Source organism: Podarcis bocagei (genome assembly GCF_964188305.1).
Source record: "Podarcis bocagei genome assembly, chromosome: 9".
Classification (NCBI taxonomy): Eukaryota; Metazoa; Chordata; class Lepidosauria; order Squamata; family Lacertidae; genus Podarcis; species Podarcis bocagei.
The window spans coordinates 64,541,969-64,569,794 of record NC_138134.1 but is presented as its reverse complement, the minus strand read 5'-3'; the positions used below and the strand labels follow the sequence as shown (position 1 = coordinate 64,569,794).

Below are 27,826 nucleotides of genomic sequence, written 5' to 3'. Positions count from 1 at the left end.
CACCATTGAATTCAGTGGGACTTAGTTCTGAGTAGACAGGCTTAGGTTTGAGCCGAGAGCTGATCTCACCAGATAGTATGGGCACAGTTGCTTTCTGCAGACTCCCTAAATATACTCTCTTCAAAAGTTAAGAACTCAAGTTACATTGCTTATCTGTTTCATGAACTGGCGAGAGTTTATTTCGATACTTTTACATCTGTATGTATAGACCACTTTGGGTCCTTCACAGAAAATCAGGCTATAAATATAGTAAATAAATGAACCGCGTTAATCTGTTTCCAGGAAAGAATACGTTGATGCTTACGTGAACTACATGTTCAGTACTTCGGTAGAAAAGCAGTTTGGGGACTTCGTGCGTGGATTTAAAACAGGCTGCCCAAATGAAATTTGGAAAATATTTCTTCCTGCTGAGCTCCGTGTTGTTCTCCTTGGACATACAGAATATGACTGGGAACAGCTAGAAAAGGTAAAACATAAATTTACCCAGGGCTCAATTGACTACTGGATGAAATATGCTATAGGAAAGGGATTGGGATGCCCTGACACTGTTATGATTTGTTTTTGTGGTTCTGCATAATTTTATTTATGTACATTGTTTAGAGGTATTAATTATTTTACTGAAATTGTGGAATTTTTTATTCTTAGTAGTTGTAGTAGTAGTATTGTCCAATTGTGAGTGTAGAATTTGTATTGTATTGTATTGTATCAATTCATTTGGCTGGGATTTAGAAACAGCTTAAGAGATTTCGGGTCAAATATGAAGAAATATATAAAGTAACTAAATATTTAAAAAGGCAAAATAAAGGGAATGTGTGGAGCAGCCCTCAGATTCCCTGCACAAAGTCATAAGGGGGACTGAAATATCTCGCGGAATTATGTTGGGCAACAAATGTTGATTTATGTAAAGAGATACTGAAGGATTAACTGCAGGGCTATTTTTATTTCCTATGACAGAATGCGAAGTACCATGGTTATGAAAGGTCGGATGAAACAATTGAGGATTTTTGGGCTGTGTTTCATGCTCTTCCTGAAGAAAAGAAGAAGAATTTCCTCTGTAATAACGTATTTCTTTTAAAAAGTCAAAATGAATCATTTGTTTGATATTAGCATAGGAGAAGATGATGCCAATATATTTCACATCTGGCAAATACTGCACCAGATCTGGTTTCATATAGTACATGGGTCTAAAAAAAAAAGCCTGGGACACAATTTTTCACGGCCCGTTAGTGGCTGTGGTGGCTCATTTGCCAGATGTAATAATGTGTTTAGCGTTAACTCTGGAAATGTGTACTCGATTCTGTCCAAACTAAGTCTCCTGTTGTATATTTTGCACTAGGAGGCTTAGTTTGGTCAGAATCAAATACAGGCAACTCCTCATTTATGTGGAGGTTACATTCCGAGGCACAGCGGATCTGTGAAATCACGTACAGTGGTACCTTGGGTTACATACGCTTCAGGTTACATACATGTCAGGTTATAGACTCCGTTAGCCCAGAAATATTGCTTCAGGTTAAGAACTTTTCTTCAGGATGAGAACAGAAATTGTGCTCCGGCGGCACGGCAGCAGCAGGAGGCCCCATTAGCTAAAGTGGTGCTTCAGGTTAAGAACAGATTCAGGTTAAGTACGGATCTCCGGAACGAATTAAGCACTTAACCCGAGGTACCACTGTATACTGTATTTGAAACACCCTTGGAAAAGCCTGAAAATGCCTTGTTCTGCCCTCATTCCACCCCTTTTTTGTGTGATTTTTGGGGTCACTTTCAGGTTTGGCACGATGCATGTGTGTGCAGTTGCGCACATATTGAACATGCCTAAATGGGGGGTTGTCTGTATACACTTCGTTGTTTTTTTAAAAAAAATCCAAATAATTTTATTGGTTTTCATTTAAATACAAGAACAATGTATAAATAGAGTAACTTGTCCAGGGGAACATTCTTGCTAAGTTTCATACGCAGTACACAAGCAATATGTTTATTTAGGCCTTGTCAATTCAAGTATCCTCTCCACAGAGAGTGTTGTGAGTGGAAAAAAAGTCTTTTCTGTCTCATTTATAAAGGAAAAGAATGGAAGCCAAGTCTTGCCAAAAGTGGCCTGTCTTTGAAGTGCCTTTAATTACTCTTCTGTGGCAAGTAAGGTGTTCCAATAGGGACACATTCCAAATATTCCCTACTCAGATTTCAACAGGGATTTCTATAGGTTATTTCCAGTATTGGGCTATTGTTAGTCTGCATAGACTTGAAAGCCAGACATCACTCAGCCCTAGCACACATCCTTTGTAATATATTGCCAGGTCAAAAATTATGAAACCAGTATCATAATAAGGACTTCAAAGCGGTTTGGGACGATATATCAATATATCGCCCAGCCCTAATGGACATCCTGGATTCTCACCTGCCAGCTAACCCACAGAAATAGACAGGAAAAAGAAGCTGCTGAATTACAACTTATTACCCAACTTAAAACCATATTGGATTCTCACCTCATACACGATAAAGCATTTTTCGCCATCTCACCCCTTGCTTTTTTCTGTAAGACCAATTGCAATCGTTAACAGTCGTCACCAGGTTTACCACACCTGTCAGCCAATCACCCATTCCTACCACTTTTCTGAGTAATACCCTTCCCCACCCTCTCACTATATATAAAGGTCTGGTGACTTCCATTTCAGTGTATCTGAAGAAGTGTGCATGCACACGAATGCTCATACCAAGAAAAAACTTAGTTGGTCTCTGGTGGCACTGTGGGTTAAACCACAGAGCCTAGGACTTGCTGATCAGAAGGTCTGTGGTTCGAATCCCCGTGATGGAGTGAGCTCCCGTTGCTCTGATCCCGGCTCCTGCCAACCTAGCAGTTCAAAAGCACGTCAAAGTGCAAGTAGATAAATAGGTACTGCTCCAGCGGGAAGGTAAACGGCATTTCCGTGCATTGCTCTGGTTCGCCAGAAGCAGCTTAGTCATGCTGGCCACATGACCTGGAAGCTGTACGCCGGCTCCCTCAGCCAATAAAGTGAGATGAGCGCTGGCTGCAACCCCAGAGTCGGCCACAACTGGACCTAACGGTCAGGGGCCCCTTTACCTTTAAGGTGCCACTGGACAATTTTTTTTATTTTTTATATATTTTTCCACAAGGCTTGGTCATCATTATTTGCTAAGATGCGTTCTGGCTATGTGTTGTTTAATTTCTACCATCTCTTCCAGCTTTTCTCACAGGGACCGACTGCTTCCCAGCTCATGGAATGGAACGATTCACGGTCACTATTGCGGATTTGAGAAAAGAAGATCCAGACCTGTGGTACCCTGAGGCCTCCACTTGCTACCGAGTCTTGCATCTTCCTAGATACAGCAACAGGGATGTTCTCCAGAATATGCTCCTCATCGCTCTAGAGAACTATGAAAAATTTGGCCTCTCTTAAAAAGCCTGGATGTAATTTCGCTGTCCTCTGCACCCCACCTCAAAACTGCTGTCATTTCCCACAATTTGCTTAAGCAGCTCTTTCCATACAAGAGATATAGGTCACTGAAACAGTCCAGCAGAGTGTATGGTTTAGTTTTTATTAAGTTTATGAATCGCTCCCCACAGCCAATGGAAGTCTGTGTTGAAAATGTATTGGCACCAGGGAGAGCATTCCATAATTTTTGGGGGGTGGGGTGTCAGCGCATAAAAGGCCTGTTTCCTTGTTGTCACCCTTTGAACGTCTCTTGTAGGGAGCATCTAGAGAAGGGCATCAAAAGTTGACGGGTCCAGTATGGGGAGAGGTGGTTATAGAAGTATTGGGCTCCTCAGCCACAGAAGGGCTTGGAAGTCAGAAGCCGCCCTTTGAATTGGGCTTGGAGACAAATTGGTAGGCATTGGAGATGGACCAGAACCTGAGTTGCATTTCCACCCAGCTCACTGGGTGACCTTGAGCCAGTCACTCTATTTGTCTCCTGACCTACCTCACAGGGTTGTGGTGAGGATAAAAGCTGAAGGGGGCCATGTTCACTGCCCTGTGATCCTTGAAAAAGTTATAAATAAATTATATTTTCATGCAAGTCGAAGATGCACTCTTGAGTCTGCTTTTATCTGGAAGGCAATGGAATATATTGGCTTTGCTCTACCTTTGCTTCAGATCCTAGTTGCTGGCAGGAGGGAAGAGGGCATTTGGGCTCATCTTTTGCTTGCTGGTTTCCCTCAGACATCCGGTTGGCCGCTGAGAGAGCAGGATGTTGGATTAAGTGGGCCCTTCGTCTGGCTCAGCAGACTAGTCTTATGTGTACTTGGTGAAAACTGGAGTATAGTGGTACCTCGGGTTACATACGCTTCAGGTTACATATGCTTCAGGTTACAGACTCCACCCAGAAATAGTGCTTCAGGTTAAGAACAGAAATTGTGCTCCGGCGGTGCGGCAGCCGCCGGAGTCCCCATTACCTAAAGTGGTGCTTCAAGTTAAGAACAGTTACAGGTTAAGAATGGACCTCCGGAACGAATTAAATACTTAACCTGAGGTACCACTGTACAGTGGTACCTTGGTTTACAACCGCTTTGGAATACAACCGTTTTGGATTACAACCACGTCAAACCCGGAAGTGCGTGTCCCCTTTTTGGATTACAACCCATTTTTTTGGGAGGCCCCATTGGCGAAAGTGCGCCTTGGGTTACAACCTGTTTTGGTTTACAACCGGACTTCTGGAACGGAGTATGGTTGTAAACCAAGGTACCACTGTATTGTGTCCAGTTCTGGACACTACTATCATCTCTAGCTAGCAGGACCAGTGGTCAAGGATGATGGTAACTGCAGTCCAAAAACAGCTTGGAGACCCATGTTTGGGAAACCCTGATGTAGAGGACTGAGAATTAAATTCCAGATGTACCGTGAGGGCAACAGGTTAGCTACCCTGGCTGTAGACAGGCACAGCCCCGTGTTGCTGAGTCAAAGGCAGAGATCTATGAGGTCACTAAATCGGCAACAGCTGCTACAAGCCTTTGTGAACTCATTGGCTTAGCCTTCCTTTGCTTGCAAGCGGCAGAATGAAACACTGGCCTCTGTGAGGCTGGTGGCTTGGCTGGAATTCGGGGGAAACACCTGACTGAGAAGTCACCATGTCATCTTGAGCATGGTCAGTATGCATCGTCTTGTGTTCAGGTATGGGGCAGCACAGGTTTTAAGAAAACAGAAGGGCAAGGTCATTTAATAGGTGATTTCTACGTCACCTGGTATTTCTCCAGCAAACAAACTGGTATGTTGGGGGAAAGGCATAGGGCACAGCTTGGGAACCTGTGACACTCCAGACATTTAATTTTTATTTATTTATTTATTCAACTTAAATGCCACCATTCATCAAAAGTTTGCCAGGTGCAGTACAACATTAAGAACACATTTTATGGAGCATAATAAAAATACCAGTAATAAACAGAATAATAAACAGAATACAGTGGTGCCCCACAAGACGAATGCCTCGCAAGACGGAAAACCTGCTAGACGAAAGGGTTTTCCGTTTTGGAGGTGCTTCGCAAAACGAATCTCCTATGGGCTTGCTTCGCAAGACGACAATGTCTTGCGAGTTCCTGCTGGTTTTCTCCCCTTCCCCCCCTTTTTCTAAGCCGCTAAGCCGCTTATCAGCTGATCCGATCAGCAGATAAGCCGCTAAAAGCCGCTAATCCGTCAATGGGCTTGCTTCGCAAGACAAAAAAACCGCTAGACAAAGAGAATCACAGAACGGATTCTTTTCGTCTTGCGAGGCACCACTTTAATAAAATAATAATTGGGCTCCCCCACCCAGCTTTGACAGCCATATATTATTTACTGGCCAAAGGCCTGGGGTGAAGAGGGATGTTTTCACCTGCCGCCTAAAGAGATGTAACTATGGCATCAGGCATGCCTCTGGGGAGAGCATTCTGCAGACGGGGAGCCGCCAAAGAAATTGCCTTTGATGTGATGGACTCCAACACCCATCAGTCCCAGCCAGGATGGCCAATAGGGAAAACTGGATTTGTAGTCCAACGACATCTGGAAAACCACAGATTTTGCATCCTTGGTGAACAGCACAATGAAGAAATAACTTTGTGTGTGTCTGCAAAGGATACATTTAGGGGTAGCAAAAGAAGTGGTCTCCACCCTCTATTCGAAATCTTACGTGGTTATATATGACCTGTATCGGAGACTAATGTACTGTTTCTACATACCATGTAGGTATCTTTTGTCAATAAGTCTGTAGTCCTAGAATTGGGAACAAGCCCCACTGAATCTGGTGGGTGTTCCTTCCAAGTATCTATACCTAGTATTGGGCTGCAGGGATGCGGTTTTATAGAGACTCTGTACAATCATAGCCCTATTTAGCTGGGAGCAAGCCCCAATGAATTCAACAGGACTTCTGAGTAGACATGGTTAGGATCGCACAGTTATTTAGAAAGGAGCACCACCGAACTCAGTCTTAGTGGGAGACACTTTGTTCAGCTTCTCTTCCATTCCATCGTCCTCCGGAAAACCTTCCCAAGGGTCCTCTAGTACAGCCCCTTGAAATGCAGGAATCACGGCTAAAGAATCCCTGACAGATGGCCATTTTTCCATCTCTACCGTATTACCTTTCTTGCCCTGATTTGGCCACAGTGATCCATGCGACGGTCACCTCCAGGCTTGATTATTGTAACTCGCTCTACACGGGGCTGCCCTTGAAGCTGACCCAGAAATTCCAGCGGGTGCAGAATGCTGCGGTGAGGCTCCTTACGGGGTCCTTGTTGCGGAATCACATTCACCCAGTGCTTTACCAACTGCACTGGCTCCCGGTGGAGTACAGGGTCAGGTTAAAGGTGCTGGTTTTGACCTTTAAAGCCCTATGCGGCCTAGGACCCATGTACCTACAGGACCGCCTCTCCTGGTACACCCTGCGGAGGACCTTAAGTCCACAAATAACAACACTTTGGAGGTCCCGAGCCACAAGGAGGTTAGATTGGTTTCAACTAGGGCCAGGGCCTTTTCAGCACTGGCCCCTACGTAGTGGAACGCTCTGTCACAAGAGACTAGGGCCTTGCAGGATTTGACATCTTTCCGCAGGGCCTACAAGACAGTTGTTCCGCCTGGCCTTTGGTTTGGACTCAGTCTGACCCTTATGTTTCCCTCCCCTTATGGCCTTGATTTGTCAGCTATTTTAAAATGAGGCTGCATATTAAATTGCATTTTAACCTGTATTTTAAATTGGTTTCCCCCCCTCCCTCTCTTTCCTCCCTATTATGTTTTTACTGTGATTTTATTATTGGTGTTAGCCGCCCTGAGCCCGGCTCTGGCCGGGGAGGGAGGGGTATAAATAAATTTTGTTGTTGTTGTTGTTGTTGTTGTTGTTGTTGTTGTTGTTGTTGTTGTTGTTGTTGTTATCTAAGCTCTTGTTTGAAACCCACCACTGAAGGAGAACCCACCTCCTTCTGAGTCAAACTGCCTTTACTGTCAGAAAGTTGATGCTAATGTTTCGTCAGAATCTCTTTTGTTGGTTTAGTCCTAGCATGTGTTCATTTTACAGTATGTGCTTTAGTTTTGGGGTTTTTTTGGCTTGCTTTCTGCATCTTATCATCAGACATGGTTTCAAGTACTGCCAGACTGTAGCTGTCGGCAACTAGGATGAGACTGAGGTTGCACCCTGAATGTTAACATGGGGATCTCTGATGTGTTCTGTTGGAATGTTTATCTTTCATGACAGCCTGTCCACATTATGTCAGGACATTATGAGCATTTTCCTTTCCTCAGCGTGCCGTGTCTGATTCAAAATGGAAAGGAAGTTATCCTGTGCATGCTTATGAGCATGAATTAAGTACTTAACCCGAGGTACCACTGTGCATCTCCTTCATGAAAGTTGTTCAATGGGACTGGTACTCAGGACCCTGTGCAATGGGGCATCCTGACTGGCAGAGCTTTCCCCATATGAATAAGAGATCTAGGTGCATAGAGTAGTAGAGACCCTTCACACGCTAGCCAAACATACTGATGGCAAGGATGCATGACTGCTGAGACGGTCTTGCAATCCCTTAAATCTCCTGTTACAGTGGTACCTCAGGTTAAGAACTTAATTCATTCTGGAGGTCTGTTCTTAACCCGAAACTGTTCTTAACCTGAAGCACCACTTTAGCTAATAGGGCCTCCTGCTGCTGCCGCGCCGCCGGAGCACGATTTCCGTTCTCATCCTAAAGCAAAGTTCTTAACCCGAGGTACTATTTCTGGGTTAGCGGAGTCTGTAACCTGAAGCGTATGTAACCTGAGGTACCACTGTACTTCTGTTGCGAACAGTCGCGACGCTCCGTTTGCCTGCATCTAGCTTTAAGCGAATTGCTTTTCGCATCCCCTGCCACACACACACATACACGGAAGTGCCAACTGAGGAAAACGCTTTTTACATCTGGCAGAGTGGACTCTATCGTCCACCAAAAGCTTATGCCATAATAAATCTGCTGGTCTGCAAGGTGCCAGGAGGCTCTTTGAAGTTTTTGCTATCAGAGCTTAAATGATTATAGGTCTATTTACAGGTTAAGATCGCTTCCTTCTCCTAGTCTGTTGCAATGCAACTGGCCTATAGGAGATAAAGCTGATGGGGGGTGGGGGTGGGGGGAGAGACTTTATAGGCCATTAAAACCTTCCCTCCATAATCCCTGTTCCTGTAAGAACTGCCTCTTTGCAAGCAAATTGAAAAGCCTGCGACTCTTTTCTTCTTAAATGGTTTTTGGAACGGCTTAATCTCTGCCTTCACTAATACATTCTGCCTAGTGCAAAACTAATGAACACTATATTACACTATAGGAGAATCAATGCATAGGAAATCTTCTGTGCGTTTCAGGTGCAAACTACTCTACAGCTGTTGCTATTTACCAGAGACAAGCCCTCTTTTCTGGATCCCGTCCCAGAAAAATCACTGGCCCCATTTTTGCTTTTTTGTTCGGGTGAGCTTGTTTCAAAGAAGCATTCAAGATCCACCTTTCTGGAAAGGTTAGACAGGCAGGGGGGCACAGTCTTTGTATCGTACCATACAGCACTTTCAGCACCTCCTTCAGTTCCCTGACTCGGAAGCAGGAAGAACTCTGGAGCAATGGGATTTGCTGAACAAGTGAATAGTTACCAAATCATCACAAATTAAGTAGCACGGAATCAAAATGGCTAGGCACGCAAACGCCACACGGCCTGTGGCTTAGCAAAAGTACACTTCACGGTTCAATTAAAAGTTGATTTACAGTGTAATCCTGCGCATATCTACTCAGATGTTCAATGGGGCTTAGTCCCAGGAACATGTGCGTACAGGATTGCTGCCTTTAAGATCAATAAAAGCGAGAAATAAAAAAATTTCACGAAAGAACACAGTACAGTGGTACCTCGCAAGACGAATGCCTCGCAAGACAAAAAACTCGCTAGACGAAAGGTTTTTCCGTTTTCGATTTGCCTCGCAAGACGAAATTTCCCTATGGGCTTGCTTCGCAAGACGAAAATGTCTCGCGGCTTTGTTTCCTTTGTCTAAAAACAAAGACATGTTTTGTTTATAAAGTTAATTTATTTTCCCTTCAATTTTTGAACTGCTCTTTACAGTATGTGTGACTTTAAAGAGCAGTTAATAAACTGTTGTTGTACCAAATTTGGCTTTGTTTCGACTTTTTTTGACCATAGGAACGCATTAATTGATTTTCAATGCATTCCTATGGGATTTCGTGATTCGCAAGACGAAAAATTCGCTAGACGGCAAAAATTGCGGAACGAATTAATTTCGTCTTGCGGGGCACCACTGTAATTTCTAGCTAATCCGGGCTCAGATGCAATAACTAAAAGCTCCTCCAGGTTAATTGACTATGCATCCTGATTTGTTTGCACAAAAAGGTGTTTTTCTAATCCTTTACAGCCCAGGTCTCATACCCGCTATCACAGGGGTCAGCAAACTTTTTCAGCAGGGGGCTGATCCGCTGTCCCTCAGACCTTGGGGGGGGGCAGACTATATTTTGGAAAATAAAAATGAACAAATTCCTATGCCCCACAAATAACCCAGAGATGCATTTTAAATAAAAGCACATATTCTACTCATGTAAAAACACACTGATTCATGGACTGTCCGCGGGCCGGATTTAGAAGGTGATTGGGCTGGATCCGGCCCCCGGGCCTTAGTTTGCCTACCCATGTGCTATCACTTCAGCTTGGAGATGGATCTCTCCAAGCCCTACCTAGAGATGCCAATGATATTTCTGCATGCAAACCTCTGACCTTTCCCTAAGAAATGGACTTTATACCATGCATTTAAAGCACGTTTAAAAATAAGTGCAGCCATGTATTCATGCCCTTCCTTGAGCCAGTGAGTCATGCCTGGCGTTCCCCTCCAATTAACTCAAGAGCGCTTGCCTCCAGCTCTTCCCCTGCGCCTGAAGGGCTCTCTTCTGATTCATTTGTTTGTTGTCAAGCTGAACCCCCGGCCTCAAAACGACATTGCACATCTGCCACATTATTGTACATCAGAACGATAAGTGCATTTTGCAATCCTTTTGTGTCGTGCAGCCCAAACCTGTAACTTTTGTCCTCAGAATTGTTAACGGAAAAATCTGAGGGCTCTCTTGGACAAAAAGTAAAGACACCAACCAGGATAACTTGGAGCAAAACAGCAGCCTGTAGGCTTGGCCTTTATTGATCTGATGCATCAGGGTGTTCCCCTCACTTGCAGGAGAGAGGAAAGACCCAGAACAATGGGCTGCAAGACCTTATAAAAACTTTTGAATTTCCCCTCCTCTAGGTCAAGCCCACCCCCAGAAACATCATGCATACATTACAGAAAGGAGGGGTTGGCATCATGCATACATTACAGAAGGGGTTGACATCATGCATACATTTCAGAAGGGGTTGACATCATGCATACATTTCAGAAAGGAGGTGATGAGGGAGGAGTTGTGGTGGTAACCTGAGTGTCCTGTCACCTGGCTGGTTCCTCCTTTCCCCCTCCCCATGAGTACTTTCCAGGTGACAATGGGGAGTTTGCAGTTTCCTGCCCCCAGAGGGAAGATCTGATCATTGTCCTTTGTTTCAGCCTGTGGTGAATCCACTGTTCTTTGTGATTTTTGATTGTCTTCTGTCTGGGATTATCAGGGTTGACATAGCAACTGGGCAGGGCTCCTGTGGATGTGCTGGTATGCTGAAGAGATTATGGCTGACCAGAAACCAAGCACCCCCCTTTGATATTAAAATAAAATGGAACAGTGCAAATCCGGTGTATGGTTGATTTTCTATGAATTCATAAGAGAAATGTGGCATATGTAGTGTGTGAGTGTGAGTGTGTGTGAAGTTTGTACAAATAGAATGATTGGGGTGGGGGGGTTCCTGCTACAGTTCCCCCCTTCGGAGATAAGATTGCAAAGGTGGCTACTTTGCAATCCTTTTCTCCGCACAATTTAAGGTGGTAAATAATAACCTGGTATTCTCCGTCCCAGATGTGTGTGTCCATGTGAACGTGAAAGGGACTTGGATATCATGCTACTTTAAGGATATTTGCATAGAAATATAATGGTGTAACAGTGCACATAGTTAGACATAGGATATCACGTAAATTAATAATTTGTTGCTCAGTTACTTGTGGTATTCTAGCACCTTGGAAGAAATATTTTCTCAATAGTGATCTATGCTTTACATTTAGGCAGGAAGGTCCACTAATGACTGAAAAGTGCAGTTTGCTTCCCCCCCGCCATTTGTGTGTTCTCAGGTGTCAAGGTAGCTCTTCTGTGGTCTCACATCGGCATGGTGTCGCAGTAGTGGCAATCCCTGGTGAATCCACTTAGGGCTTTCATATTTATCATGTAGCCTGGTACCCACCACAGCTGGCACAGGTTTCGGACACGTCCTGAGAGAAATGTCTTTGCCTTGGCCAAAATCCATGGGATTTCTGATTATTATTACAGGCTCTGGTCTTGCAGTCATGGGAGTTGCTCACTTGCACTTTAAGGATCAGAGAGCTAATTGCAGCCTGGATACACTTGCCCAATTCAAACTGAGTCCAATTTGAATTTATGTGCCCATGGTTCTCAACCTTTCAAACCAGTCTGTTAAAGGAAAACCGTTCTTAAAAGGGCACTTTGTCCAAATAAGACAATTTAACTCTATAAGGGATCATTCCTGCTAAACCAAAGCATATGCACCTTCATGTATCTTATCAGCTTCTCTTTGGTAAAGCGAGTTTTAGCACATTTTAAAATGGGTAGGGAAAGTCGGCAGAGTGCCAGGTGGGACAATGAAATGTGGTTATCTAAACATTGGACTACACAATAGTGTGAGCTATCAGAAAGTATAAAATGCATGAGAATTGGTGTGCAAGCAATAAGACATTAAACATAAAATTACACACAAAAATACCCCCCCTTGTGGAAATAACACACTGTCAGACACATTTCAACGTTCCTACATAATAACACTTAATACAACACAAACTAATTAAATATCAGTTGCATATCTTGACACAATTGTGATCTTTTACGCATGTATCTTTTGAATCCTGGAGTACAGAGGCTTGAGGTTCAAGTGAAAAGATGTCCTTGCAAGTCAACTCCACCCCCCTTGCAGTCTATATCCTTTGAAAGAGATAGCTGTGGGCACTTGAAAACTCTGGTGTCTTGTGATGACGGAAGAACTGAGTTGAGGGGTTGTTGCTGCTTTTCATCATTGCACATCTGTATAGGTGATATCCTGTAAGGGGCAGGGTTTTGGGGCTTAAAGACAGTTAGAAAAGGGAGGGGGCAAAAGGCAAAAAGGATGTCCTTCGGTTTCTGTTGGAAGCTGCAAATAATAAAAATCTTAGCGAATTAAGCGTTTCATTCATTCCAATATTATTATTACATTTTCCTATAACTACTGTTATTATCTGCCAAGTTCGTTTGCTTTCCTTCACTTGGAGAGAAAGAGAACTGGAACTGTAAAAAATACAAAGGTTAAAAAATACAAAAGAAAGCAAAAAATTAGATTACCAGTCAGATGAAAACAAACTTGACACAAAGACAACAGATTTAGAAAAGAATTATTATTAAATATATTATCAAAACCACGCAGATTACTACTAGACTGAAAAAAATGGGATAACCATGGGGAAAAAAACTTTAAATTCACCATGTGCTATTTGATAAAAGAACTTCATGAAACTGACTTTCAACATGTGATGAACATGTCCCCAAAGTAAAACACACACACACAAAATGACCTATGAGGAACCAAATAAATAAATGCTAAAACACACAATTAATAAGTAACCTGAAGTAATCTGTTTTGGCATTCTAACATCCCAAATGAAAATAAAATAGTGTTTCTTGATGTGACAACATCAACTGTAATGTTAATACGGGAAATGAGTTAATACCAAGAAAAATGAATGGCAATTTAAAGTTGTGCAGGTACCTTGCACTAGCCAAAATGACAGAATTAATAAGAAATGCTCAGGCAAAAAGGTAAACAAATACCATTCACCAAACAATGTTTGGTTGTGCTTCGATTAACTTCATAGACATCATGGAGAAACAGATTAAATAAATGAAAACAGATTATTTGTAACTTTAAAAAAAGTGTCAAAGCCATAAAGAGATGGAAGTCAGGGATTCAGACTTGTTTCACAGAACAGAAAGAAAGTTGCTGTGGGAGGAAAAAGGGACAAACACTTTGTTATCGGGGTTCACATATCCTGTTAAAAGGGAAAATTATTTCATGTGAGAAGCCTGTCAGGAAATGCTGTTCCTAAAATTCCCATTGAGGGGGGGAATGCTTTGATATTTACCTGTGAAAAGAATTTGGCATGTTAAGATTTGGAACCTGGAAAGCTCTTGACTTTTTGATGGGCTAGTTTTTTTGTTTGTTTGTTTTTTTAGCCTTTTGTCTTAAATAGCCCCTGGAGCAAAGACAGATTAAGGGTGATTTCCCTCAATGGTTCCTCAATAGTTCCGAGTTTTCTTTTACATTTGGAAGAAACCTCCTCTCCCCCCTTACAGTTCCCCCCTTCCTCTCTCTCTCTTCTTTAGCTGATCTAGCCTCTGTGCATGTGCAGAGTTCATGTCTCAGCAAACCTTTTATACTATTGAAAATGTTGCATCCTTTGGCTAAATTACCATTTGAATAAGGGAAGGGAAGGGCAAGGAGTAGATTTTGAAAACAGGGTTTGATTTTAAACGAAAAAGAGGAACTCAGCAATTTAAGTATTCACCAAAACTAGCAATTTCAGCCCAAGCAAGAGACTGCTTCCTTTATGTACAGGAAAGGGCTAATATCCTTCTGGCCATTCGCGGAACAATCAACCGCTCTCTTATTTATGAGTAAAAATGGCCAGAGTTAGAATTCATAGGATTTTTTTTTTTTTTTTTTTTTTAACATTCTCAGCCATTTCAGCCTTACCATTTGCAGACAAATTCTACTGCCCTTTATTTACAGGATGGATGGTCAAGGCGTCTATGTATTGAGCTGACTTTGAGGTCTGATTTTTAAATAGTAGACAAAATGATAAACACTGTAATCACCCAAATGCTTGATGTTACCAGTTGTGTTTCAAAACATCATGGCTTCATCTCGCACCTTTTAAAACTAAAAAGCAAAGCTAGGCTGAATTTCAACTCCATTACCACACCAGAATTTAAGAATTACCCTCCAATGCTTGCAGACACATGGTCTTCCACACAGCCACAAATTGGGAGAGTTGAAAGGGAACCTGGGGTCATCTAGTCCAACCCTCCAAAATATAGGGTTCACAGCAAGATTTCGCAGCAAGATTTGTACTACCAAAGAGGCATACACATTTAAGTACAGATTTACAGCTGGGAAAGGAAACATCTATACTCCTGAGAGGATCTCTTATAAAGCACAGTTAAAGCAGCCCTAGATTTGGATTTATTTTTTTTTTTTAAAGGGAATACACAAGTGTTGCCCCCTCCCCTCTTTGCAGTTTCCTTTAAAGGAAGCTTACTCGGGAGTAAATTTACCTAGCACAGAAGTAAGAAGGGAGAAAACAACTGAAAGAGGCAGAGTGAAAAAACAAGGGGGAGGGGGGGCATTTTCTAACAAAAGAGGCCATGAAGTCTTATAGAGACTGATATCAGGAGCCTTACAATAACTCTTCTGTCCAATCAAATCAAAGTTAAAACTGGACTCAAATATTTTTTCTTAGAATGAACACCATACTTTTATAGGCATACGCTTAATGAAATACATACACTGCATTTTAGCTTGAGAGAGCAGTTGTGCTCAACTAGGCTTTTGCAGCAGAAACATTAGGTTAACTTCTCCTTCTCACAAACTCAAAAGTTACAACAAACATCATTTGCCATTAGACTTAGAATCACCCTCCTCACTTAAAACTAGAAGAAAGAGGTGGGGTAATCCCCCTTTCAGAACACAAGTAGCACGTGTACAGGATTTCACCACTTGGGAGGGAAACTCTCTTTTAGAGCCTCTCTCAAATAACAAACATTTGCACACTCCATTCTCCATTTTGTTTTGTTTTAAGATTGATAAGGCGCAACATGGCTTCCTTAGATTTAAGATTTTTGAAGCAAGCTTGCAATTTAAAACTATGTGCATTTTAGAACATGGGCTGTTATTATATCTACTGCCTTCTGTGCACCATTAAGTTTACAGTTCCACGTTCCAGCTCTAGGCTACAGTTTAACAACACAAACTTGACCATTTTTGCCCCTTTATTTTATTTCTATTTTTTCTCTAATTGGAGATGACAAGCTGGAGGGGCATATTAGAATCCTCTCTGGGGCAAAAAGGCTTCATGGAAGCTTTGTTGCCAGGAGGAGTCCAGCTAGGGTGTTTAGTGAGCTCCCATTCTCTCATATGTTATTATTGGGCTTTATTTTATTTTTTTTTTCGTTAACAAAGTACGCTAAAGACAGAAAGAGTGGAAACACACACACAAGGGAGGAAAGGCAATGGGAAAGAAAGGGTGAACAGAAAAAAAATCCTTTCAGTACTCAAAGTACCCTTGACTAACACAATTCCTACTTATCTATAAACCACGAATTAATTTCTGAAAATCTCAAACCTGAACCTGAAACAAAACCACGGGTCTCTCAGCCCGGAAACTCAAACCACGGGTCTCTCAGCCCGGACTTCCTTTACCTCAGCGCTGTTTACAAGACTAACCCTAGTGTGGGGCCCCACTTCGTGAACCGCCCCTTCTACCCTCCACAACAGCCTCCTGCCTAGCCTTTGAGACTAAGTTTGGGCTCCCTACTGGACGCCTGCGCTGTGCAGTGCCAGATTGGGGGTCCGAGAAAACAAAGTTTTGAAAGGGGAGCAAACGACCTTGCGTTCTCACATACCCGGGTCATCCCTAACAAAGGTCGCCAGGCAGGAGGGGCAGCTTCATTTGCAGAGTTAGGGTAGGTGGAGAGTAAGAGAATACTTGAAAGACTCCTCTGGACGACTCCGAGAGAGGGATGTCAGAGAAACAGTAAAAGAGCCACGCTTTCCCGGACTCAATTCCAAGACGGAAAACGGGGGAGAAAAGAGATAGAGAGATTAAGACGTTCCTGGACGACCCCGGGGGGAACGCCGGAAAACAGCAAAAGGTACCACAATTTCCCCGGCCACACACCGTGTAAGAAATTGAGGGGAGAGAAAGAGAAAGGTTTTGGCGTACCCAGACGACTCCGAGAGGTATGCGCCACACAGTAAAGTTCCGCGATCTCCCTGGCCACTTTCCGAAGGGGAGAATCGGGTTAGAAAAGGGTAAAGTTAGAGCGCACCCGGCCGACTCCGAGGGGCTACGCCAGAAATGAAAGAAGGAAAGTCTGGCTGTCGTGGGGTCGTTACTTTTCCACCCCCCTCCCAATGTATTTACTTCAAACCATACTCACGTTCGAAGATGTCCCCCGCGAATCTCAGGATCCTTTTCTTTTTAGCCGGCTTGACCTCGCCTTTGCTCCCCTGGTTGAGCTTTTGGTGACGATTGATTACCGCCCGCAAAGAGGAGGCAGGGAGAGGAAGAAGGATCCCTGGGCTAAGGTTGCCCAGTGGCGCCCGATCCCTTCTATCTCCCCTCTCACCTTTACAGGAGAACCAAGTGTCCCTGAGTCGCGGTCGCCAACTGTTAACGGAAAAATCTGAGGGCTCTCTTGGACAAAAAGTAAAGACACCAACCAGGATAACTTGGAGCAAAACAGCAGCCTGTAGGCTTGGCCTTTATTGATCTGATGCATCAGGGTGTTCCCCTCACTTGCAGGAGAGAGGAAAGACCCAGAACAATGGGCTGCAAGACCTTATAAAAACTTTTGAATTTCCCCTCCTCTAGGTCAAGCCCACCCCCAGAAACATCATGCATACATTACAGAAAGGAGGGGTTGGCATCATGCATACATTACAGAAGGGGTTGACATCATGCATACATTTCAGAAGGGGTTGACATCATGCATACATTTCAGAAAGGAGGTGATGAGGGAGGAGTTGTGGTGGTAACCTGAGTGTCCTGTCACCTGGCTGGTTCCTCCTTTCCCCCTCCCCATGAGTACTTTCCAGGTGACAATGGGGAGTTTGCAGTTTCCTGCCCCCAGAGGGAAGATCTGATCATTGTCCTTTGTTTCAGCCTGTGGTGAATCCACTGTTCTTTGTGATTTTTGATTGTCTTCTGTCTGGGATTATCAGGGTTGACATAGCAACTGGGCAGGGCTCCTGTGGATGTGCTGGTATGCTGAAGAGATTATGGCTGACCAGAAACCAAGCACCCCCCTTTGATATTAAAATAAAATGGAACAGTGCAAATCCGGTGTATGGTTGATTTTCTATGAATTCATAAGAGAAATGTGGCATATGTAGTGTGTGAGTGTGAGTGTGTGTGAAGTTTGTACAAATAGAATGATTGGGGTGGGGGGGTTCCTGCTACAGAATTAAATTCTACTGGGTTAAGCATATGCACAGGATTACAGCTTTCTAGCAGGCTTCTATGCATGTTTACCAAAAGTATGCCCCACTTTGTTCAATGGGGCTTTACTTCCTAGTAAACATACTTAGGATGTCAGCCTAAACACTCCAGGTCTTTATATTTTCCTTCAAATGCAAAGCTAAAATTTTCATCCATGCTTCTATCCAGAATACCCAGCAACCGAAGGGCCCTGCAAGAAATCATTAGCAGAGGAATCCTATACATGCCTACTCAGAAGTAACTACCAGAGAAGTGGGCATAAGTTTGCTACCCAAGTATCCAGTGCATCATTTCTGAGTGTTGCTAATGCAATATAAAAATGCAAGAGCCATTTAAGAACAGACTGTTCCTTCTAATCAATGCATCTCTCTTATGCAGTTAACAAGCACAGCAAATTCAAAATATAGGTTGTTGGTTTTTTAAAGCATCCCTTGCCAAAATATTTAGCTGGAATATGGCCTGGGGATAGATTTCAAACTCACCTGGAAATTAATTCTCATCAGAAGTTACTCTTTGTGGCACGGCTTATACAGTATAGCAAAGTAACTTGCAGGAACATAAAGGTGTTCATTGTCTACTTCAATTTATCAACCTCCTTGGAGCTTATATGCAATCAGGCTCCCTGCTGCCTGCTCTGTCAGAAGTATTGTTAGAGGGCTGGGCTATGGATCACCTGCCCTTGTTCCAAAAATGATTTTTAACTTTACTTCCAGGGCTGGTTCACATACTGTGCTGGCCATTCACTTATCCTCTTAATTTGCTCTGGGACCAACATATGCAGCTATACATATGCAGTGTCCTGCTGAGTGTCAAACTAGGACCTGGCAGAATCACGTTCAAATCCCCACTCAGCCCTGAAGCTCACTTGAGCCTATCAGACTCTCAGCTTAACCTACTCCACAGGGTTATTGTTAGGATAAAATTGGGGAGGGTGGGGAGAGCCACATTGAGCTTCTGGGAGGAAAAGTGTGCTATAAATCTAAGAATCATTAACAAAATTAGCATATGCAAATTTGTGCCACAGGCCCCTGAGTCTTTTGAGTGTTTAGCAGAGCCTCTGTACACTGAATAGTTATGATTAGTCTATGAGAGAACTGGCCTCTGACCTGTCAAATATTTCCATCTAAATATAAAATCTGCACACTTTTAAGTAACCTCCTGCTGCCTAGTTTAGCTTGGTGCCAGTGTGGTGTAGTGGTTAAGAGTGTCGGACCAGGACGTGGGAGACCTGGTTCGAATCCCCTACTTGGCCACCAGCTCACTGAGTGACCCTGGGCTGGCCTCTCAGCCTAGCCTATCTTACAGGGGTGTTGTGGGGAATTAAATGAGGGGGAGAACAAACCAAAAAAGTGGGATATAAATGCAAACAAATATCTCGGTTAGAACATGGTGCTGATAACACCAAGGTTGATGGTTTGATCCCCATATGATACAGCTGCATATTCCTGCATTGCAGGGAGTTGGACTGGATGATCCTCAGGGTCCCTTCCAACTCTACAATTCTATGGTTCTGTGAAATAAATATACAGTGCAGTTGCACCAGCACAATATGGACTTCACATTTTCCTCCAGCGCCTCTAGGGTTAACTGTCAGGCCGCCTCTCTCCCTCCCCCCCAAACTAGAACTCTGGGCCCAACCTACCCCTCCTTCCCCATGCCAGCCTCTGGTGGAAGCAGCGATTGGTTCAGCCGGAGAGCCTCCGCGGCTTCCCATTGGGTGCGGGCTCAACACGTCAACCACGTAAAGGCGGGGCTCGCGCTTGGCTCTCTCTGCTGGAGGAAGGAAGCAAAACTTCGTTGTTATTGTAGCGCGCAGCAGGAAGCAGAGTACAGAGGTGCCGCCTCCGTCTCCGCACCTGGGACTCCCGGGGCGCAGCAGCAGCCAAGAGCCGGTGAGCGTTCCAAAGGCGTTGCTTTGCGTTCTCCGGGCGCTGCGTGCGATCCTGTTGTGCTGTCGCCTCCTTTTTTTGCAGGCTTTTTTATAGAAGGGTGGGGAGGGGTAGCTCCCTTTCGCTCAGCTTTGATAGCGGAGGCTTTGCAAGCTTCCCGATCTCTCTGCGTCGTGCAATTCAGGCTCTCCCATTAGATCAATGGGATCTTTTGCCTCCCGGGTATAAACGGGGGTGATAGGCTTGCAGTTGGGGGGCGACGAATAGAGAGACCCACAGCAGCCTCCTAGCAAACCCAACTCCTTTCCGATTCCTGTTAATAATGGCCTCGCTGCCGCCTTTCTCTTTTTCTCCAGACGGGGCGGGTGGAACGAATAATAATTTCATTTAGCACTCCACAGCCCTGGAGTGACAGAGCCTGACTTTGAGCCAATACGCACACTTAACCTGAAGGGGTCAGTCGTATTAAGAAGAGTCCACCCCACCCCTCTACTGGATCAGGCTAAAGGCCCACCTCGTCCAAACATCCGTCCAGGTAGCACTAAGACGCCCATAAAGCACGGCACGGGCGCAGCCTGTGGGTCTTGCTGCCGAATTAGGCGTGCCTAGGCTTGGGTTGGTTTGAAGACTGGAAGATGAGGATAACCCCCCCCCCTTGTATTGTCACACGGGACCCCCAATAATCTCCCTTTCTGCGCTTGATCTTCCCATGCAATGGGGCAAAGAAAGATTGCTGGCTGCGTATTGCGCATCTGTGCAATATTATTTCTTCCCCCTTTCCAGCAAGACATTTTATTCTACGCGGCCACTGGCACCGATGGATGGGAGGCAGCTACGAGATCTAATAACAACAGTAGCCGGGGGAAACCCGGAAAATCCTGCGCAAGCCATATACTGTCTCCTTGCATCTCGGCTGCTGCTGCGCAGGGGAACTTCCCGCTGGATTATGCCCGCAGGTTGGCCGTAGAAAGAGCTCTTGGGAAAGCAGTTATTACCCTCGGACTTTTAATTTTATTTTTAAAAAATGGCTTCTTAAATTATTTGCTGGCCTTTAAATAATTTTATTTTGAAAGGTTGCTAAAGATCCCCTCTGCCTGTGACTTGCTGTGTGTGTGTGTATCGAGGGGTGGGTGGGAATGACAATCAAACCGCTATTTCAGTAACGCGTGCACCGCGATGCAAGTCATTGCAAACACCGGGCGTATGTGCAGTTGCGTGCATTGGAAAGCAGAAATCCTAGAAACCCGGACAGCAGGAATCGGGGCTTTCCACGTCACCCGGGGCAGATATTTGGAGGCTAGTTTCCGGGACTTTGCGCGCGCTGCGAATGGAGGTGATGACGGTGGTAACAATCGTGGACCCGCGCCTGTTTCCCGGTTACCCTCCGCGCAGTAGGACCGAGGAGGTGTGCTCGCTTGCTCCCTCCCACCAGCCGATTTCCAGTAGCTCCGGATGAGCTCATTCCAGTGCCTCTTTGAAGCATGCAAAAGAGAATACAGTAAAGCACTTTTGCAAATCGTCTCCCCCAGGCTCAAAACCTTTTAAAAAAAAGAGGAGGCATTTCCGGGGGGTGGGAGATGTTCAGACGTGGTGGGCGCGGCGTATTTTTGTCGGGGTTGCATGGGGAAGAAGCCACGATGGCGATTGCTTGAAACCCCAATCCTGAACGTCTCGAATGCAAAAGGAGAGAAGGAAGGGTGGCGCCGCTTTTTCTGTTTGCTTTTCGTGATGGGTCGGCTGCCTTTGAGGGATCCCGCAGCCGGCGGAGAGGCACTAGGCGACCGGCTGGCTGAAACATAAGCAGGGAGAGACACGTGCCCGCGTGCGCACGTGCCCCTTCCCTGGGCTTGCAAAGCTAGCTGGGGTGTGTGTGTGGGGCTGGCTGCGCGTGCCCGCGCGTGTTGGCTGTACGTGCTTCTGCTGGCGTCTCCGTGCATAGACAGGCATCCTCTGACCCCTCTTCATCCCCCCCTCCCATGCCTCTTTCTTTAGCAGAGGCTAGTTTATGGGATGCATTTGAGCAGGCTGTCAGCAGAAAAGTGGAGCTCTCCAAATCTTCAAGAGTTTGGCAAATCTCAACGTGTTTGTGGCATTACTGTTTGCATATAGATGCCCTGTCAGCTTCAGCTGGCAGATACACACAGAGGTTTATTAGAAATAGCTGAGAGACAGGGATAGGAGTTTCCTGAGAACTCGTTCATTGAGCATTCATCCTAGGGAGATTTATAGATTGCCTGCTCAGGTTAGTAATAAGGGGCAATATTTATTTACTGGTTGAGACTGTTTTTCAATAAATACATAGAACTGGGGGGAAAACATGTCTGAGTTCCTGAGTTATTGAATATTTGGGGGCAAGTTGGGGTTATTTGTTTGTTTGTTTGTTTGTTTTTGTTCCTTTTTTATCATGTATTTGGTGGTTTTACATTGTATTTTTATGTTGTGAACCACTCTGAGATATGCAGTTGAAGGGTGGTATACAAATTTATAATAACAGGTATCCAAGGCTGCAAAAGGCTAAATAAATATTTCACTTGCACCTGGTGATGTATTTATTTTTTTACATCCCTGCAATTACCAAGCATTGGTTCATCAAGATGATTCTCCTTAAAGTGTTAGGTATGGCAGCTAGTTTCGCCTGAGCACAGGCTGACCTTTTAAGGAAATCACTTGCTTCCAAGTAATCCACATTGTTTTCACTCTGGGGCTTGCAGCTCTAGGGCTAGGTAGCTCATGGCCTGTTTTGGCCTAGGGGTTGCCAGTTGCCGACTTCGCTACTAGTGTTTGGATACTGAATTAATACTGCAAGGAAATGACTCATATCTTAAGGTCATCTCAGTATTTGCTTTGCTTTTTAAAGAAATAACTTGCTGAGAGCCTACGGTTGTGCTGCCCAGAGGTTCAGGGATGTTGCTGTTGGCACAAGAGGAACCTCAGTACAGTGACCTGGCCCCACTAGAGTCCTGAAACAAAAGTGAATGCTTCTTCTGTTTCAGCATCTGTGTAGGGAAGGAGCTGTTACATGATGTAGGGCAGTCTCCTTCAACCTAGTGCTCTCCTGATGTTTGGGACTACAACTCCCATTAGCCCCAGTCCAAAGCATAGGAAGGCCACCAGGTTGCTGAAGGCTGATGTAGGAGGAGTATAGTGTAGATTGGGTGCAAAACCATGGTTTAGCTCTACACAAGTCATCTATGGGCCTGTGTAAAGGTAAAGGGACCCCTGACCATTAGGTCCAGTCGTGACTGACTCTGGGGTTGCGGTACTCATCTCGCTTTATTGGCCAAGGGAGCCGGCGTACAGCTTCCAGGTCATGTGGCCAGCATGACTAAGCCGCTTCTGGCGAACCAGAGCAGCACACAGAAACGCCGTTTACCTTCCTGCCGGAGCGGTACCTATTTATCTACTTGCACTTTGATGTGCTTTTGAACTGCTAGGTTGGCAGGAGCAGGGACCGAGCAACAGGAGCTCACCCCGTCACGGGGATTCGAACCGCCGACCTTCTGATCGGCAAGTCCTAGGCTCTGTGGTTTAACCCACAGCGCCACCCGCGTCCCTATGTACCTGCCTGTGTACTCCCTCCTTTATTGTGGCTGCAAGGAAGAAATCAGAAGAAGCTGCCTACGTTTGCAACTAACCACAGTTTGTTTGGTCCCAATGGGATAAACTGTGGTTGATCTTAGCTAACAAACATACACATCGTGGTTCATGATTTTGGCTTTTTGGAATCAACGGTAGCTAAAGCAATCCATAGTCCCCTAGTCTGGACAAAACAACAAACTGGCTATTTGAAAATGGAGGCAGGTGCTTCTGGTCTCCACACTGCAGAAGTGCAATGGGGTTCTCATGAGCCCGAACCTTGTTCACTTAGTATGGCAAGCCGTACTCTTTCCAGATCAGCTCAAAGTGTCCAGCCCTACTTAACTTGCCCTATGCAGGCTGTCGCTGCCCATGTCACAGCCTCTACTTATACCACAGCAGCTGTCGTTGCATAGCTTGCCCTGCCTTCCTCTTCTTCCCCTGTTAAATAACTATGTTATCAGTGGCCATTACTTCCCCATCAGCAAATAAATTGCTAGACAGCATTCTGCATGGGAGCCAGCCCTGAATGCATAAGACTGGAATCTGGATGCTGACAGTGTCTCCCACTCCACCTGTTCCAGGTTCCTTGGCTATACCATGGCGGACAGCTTCCCATGGAATAGCCCAGTTGGTCTGGGGTGATGTGCAGTTGTTAAGAGGAGCATCTGCCTTAAGTTCAGATGCTGACCTGCAGTGAAACGAGGACATAAAGTGCTTTGCATGTAGAGAGAGTTGTGGAAGGAACAAGCCATCAATTTACATAATGAAGGCACTGTCAACAGAAACAAATTTGTTCTGGCATTAATGTCCCAGCGAACAAGAGCGTTGAAGTTTTATTTGCTGCTGTGGCTACTCTGCCAGCTGGCAAGCTGCATTCAGAGAACACTCGCCACCGAACATGGTGGTATTTGTGTGTGTTGTGTTTTTGACTTCTGGAAGGGGGGTGGGTTGTATTAGCAACACGTGATCCATCACACCAAGTTCTGAAGGTGCAGCATGGAGGATTATATTATTATTATTATTATTATTATTATTATTATTATTATTATTATTATTATTGCACTTGGTTTTCATGTGTATTGCTTACCATGGTGCCCTTTGGGTTGCTAATTTGGTTTTCGATTGTGGATTATTAAAAATTATTTGATTTTTAATCGGTGTTTTAAGATACGTTGTATACTGCCCAGAGGCCCGCTCCCCTAATCCCAAATATTAGCAGTATATAGTAAATTGCTTAAATAAATGAAATTGAAACTGTTAGAAAAATAGTTTGCCGCTGGGCATCTTTCAGGAAAGTTATTCCAAGGAATGGAAGCTGCAGAAAAGAACTACTGCTCCTTTGTTTGCATGATGGGACAGGAAATGGCTCCTTTTGCCAGCATCACTTCCTGTGGTCCTGTTTGCCTGGTCTGTAGATGATTCCTGATTTATGGATTGGTTTCCCCTCTTCTCCTCCCTCAGGAAAAAACCAAGATACATGACTTGCTAAAAGAAGAGAAGATGTTATGTTGGGGATATTGGTCTTTGGGACACCCTGGGGAAGGTAACGTGCTGCAAGCGATAATCACCGAGCCCCGGAGCAGCGGGTTCATTCACGAGAAGAGCGTCAAGGAAGTGGCTTGTGGCGAGAACCATTCTATCTTCCTGCTGGAGGATGGCGAGGTGTATACATGTGGCTTGAACAGGAAAGGGCAACTCGGCCACGAGAGGGAAGGAAGCAAGCCAGGTAAGGTTGTGTCACCGCATCTGCAGCCAGGTGCTTGTTCACATTTAATGAAATAGCTCTGCTGGTAGCTGGTTCTGGGGTTCAGGTTTGGCTTGTCTTTGCTTCTCCTTCCATTTTATTATTAATTGTACCCCATCGTGGGAGGTTTATACTGAAGGGTGACCTAGAAATTATATTGAAATAGGAGTACAGTCTGGCAATGACGCCAGCCTGGAGGTGTATAGGGCAGGGCCATGTTCCATTCTGGGTAACCTCCTGGGGGCCACATGCTGGTGCTGAGCAGTAGGTCTGGGTGATAATACCGACATATCCGAAACCAGTTTGAAGTCCATATCGTGATCATCGGTTTTCACTATTTTTGACCTGGCAATATATTTGGAATCATGGTGTGTGAGTGTGTGAGCTATGCATAAATCACAGCATGGGGAAAAACGTGATGTCACCCAATGCCTCTTCATAGCTCCATCCTTATTTCAGACGTCATAGAAGCATGGAATCAAAAGAGTTGGAAGGGACCACGAGGGGTATCTAGTCCAACCCCCTTGCAATGCAGGAATCTTTTGCCCAACGTAGGGCTCAAAGCTACAACGCTGAGATTGAGTCTCATGCTCTACTGACTGAGCTATCCCAGGATATATCAGTATATTTGCGATGTTTTCCTGGTGATACATCGTGATGCTGAAAACCAAATATTGCCCAGCCCTGCTGTTCGCCTCTACATAGTTCCATCTTTATTTCTGACATCGTCATATATTGATATATCACAATGTTTAGCTGGTGATGTATCACAGTGTTGAAAACCAAATAACGCCCAGCCCTGCTGAGCAGGCAAAAGTGGGCTAGAGCAAGAATCATAAATGTAACCCTTGTGTAGTAAGCTAGTTTCTCCTCCCTCTCTGTCCTGCGTCTGAACAAGCAGGAGGCACTGTCATAGCTCAAGGGCACTTTCCCACCGTGGATCAGGGCCTGTGAAGGGAGAGGTTTCCGAAGGCCAGGTAGACAGGCCCCAGAGGCTTTCCTGACAGTGTTCCATTAGTTCTTGCGGCTGATGCTGGGAGTTTCCATTTCAGCCACCGGCTCCTGTTTGGCTCACATTTCATTCTGGCTGATCCCAAAGTAACCTTTGACTGGAGATAGTAGGCTAGTGTGTCAGGAGAGTGTCGTGTTCAGGTGATGCTGCCTGTCCCTTTACTCTTGAACGAAGAGATGCGTATGAGTTTAGTTTGGTCCATACTGCTGCCCAGATGCTTACTAGAAAGCTAGCAGTCCCTGGCAATAGGAACTGGTGGATAAACCACTCTGACCACCCTTAACTGGAGGGCCACAGCTTACAGATTCCTGTCTTCGAGGGTCATGGTTCAGGGATTGGGTCTGGGGGGTGGGACTTTTTAGTCTTGATACTCCCACCATGGATAGGGGATTGCCAGTTTGGCAAGTATGCCTGAGGTCCCTAATTGTTGTGTAAAAATATCTGGGTGGGAGGTAGAGGAAACTCAGGTCAGAATTACCAGTGAAAGTATACTCGGCTAAATTTAGCTTGTGCTTTTGAGTTGCAACCCAAAAAAGCTCTTTTCACAAACTTCCTCTTGCAGATTTTCATTCCTGAGAAGTTTGCTCTTGAAATCCTGTTATTCCATTTCTGTTCCATCTTCTTGTAGGGATTATTTTAATCTGCCCCAAGCACCATGTTTTTGAAACTGTTTGTCCTTAATGTGTTTGCAGGGTGGATTTTGGGAGGCTTTGCCAGCTGGCTGTAACAGACTGTGCTTTTTTCCCAACCAGGATGCAGAAAGTTTTCTGGCTTGGTACTGATACGCATAGCATTTGCACTAACTAGTTGGCAATCTGGTCAAGCTTCCAGGTTTGAACTGTGTGCTTCCGAGATCATGATGGTGACAATTCATTTCTCGCTTTCTGCACCAAATTGTCTCGTACTGATTTGCGTGATAAAAATAGCAGGAAACTTTAAAATCAGGCACAAAAACACATAAGACTTAAAACACTTATCCATAAATATATATACATCAAAGGAGCACCCCAGTTACAGGCATGAATACAAAAAGAGGTCACAGACATTGCTAGTTATTCTCCCAATTAAGGAACAAAGCCCTGGGTAAATAGAAATGTTTTTGCCTGGCACATAGAAGAAGAAAAAAGAGAATGATATCACCAGGTGTACTTCCTTGGAGAAGAGTGTACCACAAGCAGGGAGACATGACTGAAAAGACCCACACATCCCTCAGAAAATGCACAGGCCTCAGATGAGGAACGCAGGGTCCAGGTTTGTGCTTCTTGAGGCACTGAAGTCTTGAGCTGCATAAGGCTTTATAGGCCAAAGCCAGCACCTTGAATTGAGCTGGGGATCGTGAGCAGGAGAGCACAGTAGCACTCAGATCCTGCTGGTGAGTTTCCTGTAATCATCTGGTCGCGGTGTTAGAAACTCAGATATATGAGCTAATCGCTGAATGGCACCTTAAACCCAGGTTACGGTTGCCACAACAGAGTATTTAGGTGCCATTTCCTCCCTGTTTCTATGCTGCTTTATATTTCAAAGAAAATATCTTGAGAGTGGTTTACAAAACATGAAAACGTCAAACAAAACAATCCAGAATAAAACATATTCAAGCTTCAAGGAAAATATTTCAGCTTCTTCTCTAAAGTGACGTTTTGCTTTCTCCATATTTATTTACCAACTTTATATAGCTGTCCTGTAGCAGAAGTACCCTCCAGGAAGCCAGTGTGGTGTAGTGGTTAGAGTGTTGGA

The 27,826-nt window shown here is 44.6% G+C and overlaps 2 protein-coding genes across 7 annotated transcripts in view; both read left to right on the top strand.

Annotated features, from left to right (window-relative positions):
- LOC308594167 (E3 ISG15--protein ligase HERC5-like) overlaps positions 1–4,038 on the top strand; it is a 39,829-nt gene extending 35,791 nt beyond the window's left edge. For all 3 annotated transcript variants that reach the window (XM_081206982.1, XM_081206983.1, XM_081206981.1), the window contains exons 21-23: positions 283–466; positions 955–1,054; positions 3,199–4,038. In XM_081206982.1, coding sequence (XP_081063108.1) covers positions 283–466; positions 955–1,054; positions 3,199–3,413 — 499 coding nt within the window. In that variant the 3' untranslated portion in view covers positions 3,414–4,038. The remainder of the gene's footprint in view (positions 1–282; positions 467–954; positions 1,055–3,198) is intronic.
- Positions 4,039–4,965: 927 nt separating this feature from the next.
- HERC3 (HECT and RLD domain containing E3 ubiquitin protein ligase 3) overlaps positions 4,966–27,826 on the top strand; it is a 60,261-nt gene continuing 37,400 nt past the window's right edge. For 2 of the 4 annotated variants that reach the window (XM_081206963.1, XM_081206961.1), the window contains exons 1-2: positions 4,966–5,123; positions 24,798–25,062. In XM_081206963.1, the coding sequence (XP_081063089.1) occupies positions 24,837–25,062 (226 nt within the window). In that variant the 5' untranslated portion in view covers positions 4,966–5,123; positions 24,798–24,836. Of the gene's footprint in view, positions 5,124–19,631; positions 19,761–24,797; positions 25,063–27,826 lie in introns of those variants that run through there. The other 2 variants (XM_081206964.1, XM_081206962.1) reach the window with 2 other exon arrangements.